We start from the raw sequence: 9,337 nt of genomic DNA on the forward strand, positions 1-9,337 counted from the left end.
AGTGCAGTAGTCATAGTAAGAATGCATTTTCTTAGATCATAAACTCCATATTCACTTAATGCCAATTGAAGATAAAGAAATGCAATTGAAATGCCTGTATTTTATACTTAATCTGATTGGTATATAGAACCCTACAGAGGGGGTCAACTTTTCCTGCTGAACAGTTGCAGGACTCCAGAATGCTGCCTAGTTAACATAAACCAAACAAAACAAAGCTAGAGCAAGTGCAATAAGAACAACCTCCCTCCTTTCCCCTCCCATCCCTGACAGTTTCAAAGTAGTCAGAGTTACTAGCTAGAATATGTACTACTAAATCACTATACAAAATTGTGTACATAAGCAAAAGTAGCAAATCTTGTACATGTACCAAGTTTTATGAAAGTGTATTAATATTCACTTCCCAGCACAGCAGTTTTGGAGTTTGCTTTGCAAGAATTACTAAAAACCCACACTACCATGTGACTTCAAAATGTCATATTTTCATTAGGTGACATTTTGCTGCACAATTACCTTCATTTTACTCAAATAAGAACTTTATTTGTTCAAGAAAATAAATGTTTTATTTAAATAATTGCTGATCTGGATCTTCTTGTATAAAAATAAATTCCTCCAAGGGGTTCTGACGATTAGCTGGCCAACAGCTTCTTTCACACGTGTAAACTATAACTGTTCCGAATTCCACTGATAGATCTGAAAAAAGTAATATTTAAGAGTTTACATGTAGTGTATTAGTGGTTAACATATTAAAAGGCAGCTGTTTATAACTGCATTCACAAAAATGTATAAGCAACATGCAACAAATAGCTATTTACATACCTAACTGGCCATTTGTTGTGTGCAGTTCTAAAAATATAGCCCTTTCTCCACAGGTAATTAAAATATCTATTTAGAGTGGAGCAGATAGGTAGACTGGTACAATTTTAAACAACTGTGGGATGCTAATTAGTGTCCCAATCTGGCAAACACTTATGCACATGCTCCACTAAGCATGTGAGAAGTCCTAATGACTTAATTATAAGTCTTGAAAAGAAACAAATAATCTAAAACTCATATTTACTTCATTCATTCAGGATTTCAAATACTAATGACAGGCTGAGAGATATTAATAATTCAGTATCTAAAGGAAAGTTGGACCCCAGAAGCCCAAGAAGCTTTGGTTAAAATTGATTTATGTTTAAGGAAAAACTATATGGTTTTGGTTATACCTGTTTGTCATCTATGCTGCAGAAATGTTCCATTGCTTCATAAAACTTAATTTGAATGTTAATCATTCTGTGATACATATATAATTATAAAGTATCTCTCCTATCAGATGCCTCTAAAATATAATTATTTTCTAATGTGAGAATATACATTATCCACCTCATGTACAGAACAGCATACAGTAATTTAGAAATGAGATTTTTCTGTCAGTTACACAAAATTACTATAACAGTTATAAAATTCAGATGGAAGTGTGATTTTTTTGTCAATCCTTTGAATGAAATTCACAAAAGAACTTTAAGCAGGCCTTGAGCATACTATCTTAAAATTTACTACAATTTAAAAAAAAAAAAAAGACAGTGGGTCAAATTCTGTTCTCTCACATTTGTATCAACCACTATGGCATCAGTGAGGTTGAATGGGTATAAACACAAAGAATATAGTTCAGTATATATTTGGAAAATCACAATCCAATTTGTCTGGAACATCTTTACCATAATCCACAGTGTAGAAGGTTGGTTTCAATGAAGCCTAAATGATCAGTGTTATGAACTACATTTTGATATAAATCATGGTTTTGTTTAGTAACTAAACTCTCCTCACCTCAAATACTGTTAACTTTTAGGGCTTGTCTACACTTGCTGTGCTGCTGTAGAGTTTAGTGAAGATGCTACCTATGCTGACGGAAGTGTTTCTCCTGTCAGTGTAGGTACTCTACCTCCTTGAGAAGCAGTAGCTTTATCGATGGGAGAAGCCCTCCCAGGGACACAGCACAGTATACTCTGGGAGTTTGGTTAGCATAACTGTTGCTCTGGGGTGTGGATTTTCCACACCTTGGAGTGACATACTTATACCAACACAAGTTAGTAGTGTAGACTAGGGTTTAATCTCCTAAGTAAACATTGAGTACTTTGTCACTTCAAGGTTTTAAAGAAAACCTACTGAGATTTTTAAATAAACAAAATAAAGCTGCTTGTATGTGGCTGCAGTCTTGTTCGTGATGAAACAGAATTTTAACATTTATTCAGTTCTCAAGTCTTCAGTTTAGACTACTATTACACGTTAATTACTATACAGGGACCAGGAGTTTTCTAGACTTCTCTTATTGGAAAGGCACTAAGGAAAATATGAGGCTTTGATCAAACAGTCCCAGTAAATAGGAACAAACAGGAATGGGAATGCTGCTTCTCATTAAAAGGAAATTCAACAGCTAAAACTGAACAGTGAGTCTTGTACAAGATGCTGTCCTCACAAGACCCCAGAAGCATTGGAATACAACCTAACAGAAGGCTACCTCCAATATTAGTTGGCTTAATGGTATTAAAAATAGTTATTTCATTCACTGTGTATATTTTGCAAGAAGCAGTCTAAACTCCAGGCCACTATAATCATAAATCAACCAGCAGATTGACTAGTATTCAGTTAAAGCAACAAAAGATTTAACCTGCATCAACACTCTTCAGCATGCTGACCAGTGCTGGCATAAGTTGAAATTCAAAGACTCTGTTACTTCCACAGCTGTTGCAGACTGGAACCATTTTATTAATGTTGGATGAAGGATGTGTTATAAATAAAGGCTGGCCACCCCAGGAGTATCTAGAGAAGAAAAAGACCCCTTATTTACATTTTTTGCAACTAAATCTCATTGACAAAGACACATGACAATGTCACATTAGTACTTGGGATTCTAAAGCTCAAAAGCTGCTTGCCATACAAATAGGCAAAGGTTCTGATTTCTGCTGATGACCTAAGTTTTAGGTATTCATCCATTATTCACAAAGGTTAAAAGTGGGGGAAAGACTTAGAGGGTCATACGAGAGAGCCGGATGTGATAAACAATGCAGCCTCCCAATATTTAAAAGAAAGAAGCCATTGACTGATGCCTAAAAGATGTGCAGTACCGTCAACTCTCCCTAAATGCAGTCATGCAATTCCAGTTCATTGGGAACAGAGGGCTCTTAACATCTTGCAATACTGTGGTCCATTACAGTAAAGCTCATTTCTGGTACAACAGATCCCTCATCTCCCAAGAGGCCAAGAACCATTGTTAAAAGGTAGCTTCTGCTTCAGTGCAACATGTGGGATACTGTTCTGCACCTCTGAGAAGCACAGCACAGAAATTATAGTCCAAAGGTAATGAAACTAAGGTATGCCTCTCCATTTCTGGGCTGCTCTGGGGCCTGGGATGGAATTACAACAGCTGATTATCAACTGCCTATGGACAGCACTGCTGCTCAGGATCTCCAATGATCTGTGTACTAAAGTTTCCACCACAAGCCCTGTTGCTCATGCGCATTCACTCTCACACTCTCTCTCTCTGTCCTCCCTTGACCAAATCCAGGGCTCTATGCTCCTCCAACCATTTTTACTGACATAAGGGGATCAGAACAGGGGTGAGAATCTCACCTGTTCTGAACATGGTTTGTTTTTGTCATCTATGCTGTATCCCACACTTAACAACTCTTACAAAATTAAAATAATTTAAAACACATTACATTTTCAGTGATGTCAAATCAAAGGCTTGTTCATTCTCTGACACAAACAACTGACATTGCATCCCACCAAAAACATGCCTAGATTATCAAAATACCTTAGAATTTGTTCATGACAGGCAGAAATTCTCTTCATAAATTTATGGAACACATGGTCCCTATTTTTGACTTCACTCTTTTCATACTTCTCATTGTCACCTTCACCTACAAAACTAGACGAATAAGGGGGAAAATGTTGCCAGTAAGGTGCACAGTACAGTATACATATTCAAATATAAGTATGGTTACTCTGAGGGAAAAAACACCACACTTTTGAAGTTTCTTGTTATATTACCCACAATGAAATGACACCTGTTTCTTAAATTAGAGGCAACCCTTTAATAAAGTGTAATTGATCAGTTTGGTCCTGATTCATAGATATTCACTGGCTCACAATCATTAAAGCTCTTTCTAACTAACCTTTAATATAATGCATGAAATCAAATCAACCACATATTTGTTTACATCTAGTGTCATTCCCTTCTGTGATCTCTCAAAGCCCTTCCAGTTTTTAATTTTGGTGTTGTTTTTATTTATTCAATACAAAATTGTAAGTCCTCTAACATACTCTTTCAAGAAGGTCCTTTCAACTGAACAGGAAAATTACTTCAGAGAAGCATGTACGTACACCTCTACCCCGATATAACGCGGTCCTCGGGAGCCAAAAAAAATCTTACTGCATTATAAGTGAAACCGCGTTATATCAAACTTGCTTTGATCCGCTGGAGTGCGCAGCTCCCCCCCCCCCCCTCAGAGCACTGCTTTACCGCGTTATATTATATCGGAGTAGAGGTGTATATCCTGCAAGTGATATCATCTTTCATACTTAAGTACCAGATTGAGCCCACACTTTTCTGTTGTGGGAGCCTATTTTACATTGTAACAGAGTGGGAATTGTTCCCAGTATAAGTGGTCAACTACACAAGTGTTCTAGCAGCATACAATAACTCTAATGTCCAAAATCTATTTTTCAGACTACCACCTTCATAAATGCTCTATGGGTCCATCTCTCAGTCATCCAATCCCCCTACTCAAATCTACAGGAAAAGGAAGTTTCAATACTAATCTAGGGAACTACGAGTATACTGGACATAATCCATACATCAAACTAATTAATTAATATATAATTAAGATAGTATAAAATTGACTGATGCTCTAATGTTTTAGACTCTGAATAGTGATTTAACTAATTTGGAAGAGGTCAGCAGACAGGAGTTTATCAAATGGTCTTAATTTAACAGCACAGACTATAAGCCTATTCTCACCTTTCTGACATCAACAGTTCCAAATCAACGCCCTCCCTCTGTTGATATTCCTTTAAAAGTTTGTGTGCATGATCTGTATCAAGGTAGTCAGTGTAGTCTTCCTCATCCACAACACTGATATAGTAGGACTGGAATCTGGGACAAGAGGTAGGCATTACTATCCCATCTCCACATGGAACTGGCCTATGTAAGGAGTCAGAGATATCTGTAGTTTCTGACAGGCTAAGTCCTTGAAACTGGGATGCACACTCTGTGGCTGTGGACAAGGAGGAACTGCTCACTGTGTTTAAGCCAAGTAGGTGACTGGTGGTTTGCACAGGATATTCTGTTTCATCACAAATTCCCCAGTCATCTGCTCCATCACACCAATCCTTTGTTGCAAAGTTATTCTCTTGTTTCTGAGAATAAAAAGAACAATTTTCAAGAGCTGCGTCCCTAAGACATTTCATACATACTTTTATTGACACACATGAAGGAACTAAGTTTCTCAGTTTAATGCTTAATTTATTTTTTCCCCCATGTTAGATACTGACACTAAAACTGCCCAAAACAAAGAGAAACGTGCAAAACAAGTGTATAACATGCAAAGATTTATCTACGAAATAGAATACATTATAACTTCAGTTTTTAAAAGTTGAATCCTTGTGGGAGGTAGAACAAAGGTAGGACTTACTACAAAATTATGGTTCACCATTTCTGTCAAAAAACCAATCTGATTCATTTATTGCCAAGTCAAATTAATCAATAACTGTACAAACAGACTTCAAGTCTATCACTATGAAAACCATACATTTTTATTCTCACCCACCCACAGTTTAAAAAAAAAAAAGAGCTGTAATAGGAAAAATATCCCAGCTGTGAAGAAACTATACATTTTGTTTGAGGTTCCTAAATATTACACTCTATATATCGCACTTAGAAAGAAATCATACTTGCAAGTTATACCTGCTTTAATTTGCAATCTTGTGTTTCTTTTCCTTGCATCTGCAAATACTGGGAGCGTAACACTTTCCAGCTTTAAAGTGAAATATAAGAAAGTGACACATAAGAAAAACAAGTAATTAATGTGATAAAGGCAAATGAAGATAACAGGATTCATTTTTTGTATTACAGTAGCACCCACCTAGAAGGCTCAGAAGAGAAATGCAAACCATATACATACCTTTCTGATTTTCCCCAACAGCCTTTCATGGCACAAGCAAATACATTAATGACACGGTGGAATAGTGAGCTTTCAAGGGGGCAATATATCTGCACTATGTGCATCAGTGTGGTACCGCAGATCCCACAAGAAGGATAAGTCATGGTTACCGAAGGGGCACAATTCTAGGAGACACAAAACAGTGGCTTTGATTAAGGATGATTTCAAGAAGCACTGCACAATGGTATTTAATGCATTGAGACCTGCTAAGGCAGGATATGAGAGGGGGATATCAAATTATGGTGTGGGGTAAGTGAATATGGAAGTGCTATTTATCCCTTCACATAACACATGAACCAAAGGTGACCCAATGAAATTAATAGGCAACAGGTTTAACACAAACATAATGAAGTACTTTTTCACACAACACATAGTCAACCTGTGGAACTCATTGTGAGGGGAAGTTGTGAAGGCCAAAAGAATAATTGGTTTTACAAAATAATTAGATAAGTTCATGTAGAATAGGTCCATCAATGACTATTCGCCAATGGGTCAGGGGCACACCCCCATGCTCTGGGTATCCCTAACTTTCTTGCTGCCAGAAGCTGGGACTAGACAACAGACGATGGATTGCTCAGTAACTGCCCCACTGCGTTCACTTCCCTCAGAAGCGTCTGGCACTGGCCACGGCGGGAAGCTAAGTTAGGCGGCCCATTGGTCTGAGGCAGCATGGCCTGACTTAACGTGGCTATGCAAAAATCCTTCAAATACCAGCCCGTATGCCAGCCGGGCTGGCAGGTGCCAGGTGCAGCTAGGAGAACTGAGCGTGCACAATCGCTGGAGGTCTCCAGCAGCCGTTTGACATCCCTGGCTAAGCTCGTTACACTCACTCGCGGCGCAGCTCCCGCGGCGAGCGAGCAGAGCCCGGTGCGTGCCCAGGGCTCGCTGGGACTCTCCCCCGACAGAGGTAAGTGCAGGAGCCGGGAGTAAAGCGCCAGCCGCGTTGGCGCCGAGCCGCTGCCCTGCAGGGGGCCCCGCTCGCTGGATTTGACCAGCCGTTCGCTTTGCTATTGCGCTACAAAGCAGCACAAACCTCGCACCGCCCTCAGGGCGCCCGCAACGACCCGGGCTGGCCGCGCCGGTGCCCGGCCCGCGAGCCCGCCCTCCGCCCCCCCGCGGGCGGCCACCCCCGCCCGGGGCCCCCTTACCGGGGAGCCGCCCAGCGCGCTGGTGGCCCAGGACGGGGGCTGCAGGCTGTCCCGGCCGGGGTCCGGGATGGCGGCGTCGCGGAGACCCAGCAGCACGCGGGGCTCCGGAGCGCAGCGGGCAGAGGCGGCCATGCCGGCCCGAGGGGACCCTGGGCCCGCCCACGTGACTACGGCAGCCGAGAGGGGACAAATGCAGGCGGGGGAACTTTCCTCCCCGGAGTCAGAGCGCCGGGCTGGGGCTTGTGGGGCGGGCGAAGGGCGCGTGCCCCACGCGGCTGGGGCAGTAACGCTGGGGGGAGGGGCTGTGCGCCCGTTGAATTCTCGGGCGGGGCGGGGCTGGTCCGCTGATGGGGCCGCGCCCCACCCCGTGGGCTGAACCCCCCGCGCTGCCTGGGCCGGGCTGCCCAATCAGCGGCCCCCTCCTGGCCCGGCCCGGAACGCTGCTGCCCAGCGCTTCGCGTCCCCCCGCCGTCTGCAGGCGCTGGGGGGCTGAGCGCGGCCACCGCGCCCGCTCGGCCCTTGCCCTGACATTTGCTCCCGCATGTTCAGATACAAGTGAGATGTTAGTCAAAGTCCCTCAGAGCAGAGCGGGGCAATTCTTATACCGCCGGGGGAAAGGCCTCAGGGCAAAAACGTTGCCGCGGTGTCAGGCCCAAGCTATTGGGGGGGGGGGGGTGAGACAATGGGGTTGTCGGGTTGTCAGCTTTGTGAGTGCAGAAAACCGAACACCGTTGCCCTGCCCTGTACGTTCTGTGAGGCCCCTCACCCTTTCTCACTCCATCCCCCACCCCCGCCTACACGCTCTGGGCTGGGGCAGGAGCTTGGGGTGCGGGCGGGAGTGCGGGCTCTGGGGTGGGGGGTTGAGGTGCAGGAGAGGGCTCTGGGCTATAGCCAAGGGGTTTGGAGTATGGGAGGGGGCTCAGGGCTGGGTCATGGGACTGGGGTGCAGACTCCAGGAGGGGGTGTGGGCTGTGGGCGGTGCTTACCTCTGCTTTCCCCCAACCCCTGGCTCTGCCCCTGCAGTTCCCATTGGCCGCGGTTCCTGGCCAATGGGAGCTGCAGAGCCGGCACTCAGGGTGGTGCCTGCACTGTGGGAAGGGGCAGCATGCGAAGCCACCCAGGCCACCCCTGTGCTTAGGAGCCAGCGGGACATGCCGGCCACTTTCAGGAGCCCTTTCAGTATCCATTTTCAACTGAGCGTGCCAGTCAAAAACCGGATGCCTGACAACCCCATGAGGGATTAGTTGGTCCAGTAAAAGATATTACGTCACTCACTTTTTTTTTTTTTTTTTTTTTTGCACTGAGAAACAAAGACACTGCATCAACAAAGAGCCTCAAAGAAATCTGATATGACTAATGCAACTAAATTTTACATTGGTGTAGGCGCTTAACAGTAAAAAGACCTCAAGATTATTTATCTCACACTTTAATGTGCTTTATTTTTCCCCCATATTATCTTTTTTCATATAATCTCAGAATTTACCATTGTCTAGGGTTCATTGAGGTGATAGAATAAGAAATTCAAAAATTGAGGGGTTAACAGTTGTGTATATAACATTTATAGGAAAAGGGGCTAAAGAATAAAAAAGTGATTATAGGTATTCAATGTATTTATAAATGATCTGGAGAAAGGGGTAAACAGTGAGGTGGCTAATTTGCAGGTGATACAAAATTACTCAAAATAGTTAAGGCCAAAGCAAACAGAAATAAAGATATTTCTCCAGCAAACACACATTTGCAAATACAGAAATTAATTATAAGACTAATCTGCCTTTCTAATACTCACTATACTGAATAGAAGAAAATACTTCAGGAAGCTTGGAGAGCCTGGATATACATCTGGCCCCTCTTAGATCCAAAGAGAGAACAAAACCCAACAAAGAACACAAAGACTTCCCTCCACAGAGATTTGAAATTATCTTGTCGCTTGATTGGTCCTCTGGTCAGGTGTCCATCAGATTACTGAGCTTGTTAACCCTTTACAGGTAA

At 42.9% G+C, this 9,337-nt stretch overlaps 1 protein-coding gene across 2 annotated transcripts; it reads right to left on the reverse strand.

The window, feature by feature from the left end:
• Positions 1-537: 537 nt before the first annotated feature.
• On the reverse strand, positions 538-9,187 carry PDCD2L (programmed cell death 2 like). Of its 2 annotated transcripts, none has more exons than XM_044987050.1 (7): positions 9,135-9,187; positions 6,162-6,325; positions 5,945-6,014; positions 5,000-5,397; positions 3,794-3,907; positions 2,648-2,799; positions 538-690 (listed from the first exon to the last, which is right to left on the reverse strand). In XM_044987050.1, the coding sequence occupies exons 2-7, from the start codon at positions 6,302-6,304 to the stop codon at positions 560-562; spliced, it is 1,008 nt and encodes a 335-aa protein (XP_044842985.1). In that variant the 5' UTR covers positions 6,305-6,325; positions 9,135-9,187; the 3' UTR covers positions 538-559. The 2 variants fall into 2 exon arrangements, with proteins under 2 accessions (XP_044842985.1, XP_044842984.1); XM_044987049.1 differs by lacking the exon at positions 9,135-9,187 and adding an exon at positions 7,349-7,612.
• Between the last annotated feature and the right edge of the window lie 150 nt (positions 9,188-9,337).

Source organism: Mauremys mutica, chromosome 14 (genome assembly GCF_020497125.1).
Source record: "Mauremys mutica isolate MM-2020 ecotype Southern chromosome 14, ASM2049712v1, whole genome shotgun sequence".
NCBI classification, from domain to species: domain Eukaryota; kingdom Metazoa; phylum Chordata; order Testudines; family Geoemydidae; genus Mauremys; species Mauremys mutica.

Bases quoted from the DNA above. Each gene is read 5' to 3' on its own strand.
- PDCD2L (XM_044987049.1), bottom strand. From the start codon at position 7,480: ATGGCCGCCTCTGCCCGCTGCGCTCCGGAGCCCCGCGTGCTGCTGGGT. The intron at 6,015-6,161 runs GTATGTATATGG...TTCACTTTAAAG, and splicing joins TGTTGGGGAAAATCAGAAAG to CTGGAAAGTGTTACGCTCCC. The intron at 691-2,647 runs GTTAAATCTTTT...TACTTTTTTCAG, and splicing joins GCTGAAGAGTGTTGATGCAG to ATCTATCAGTGGAATTCGGA.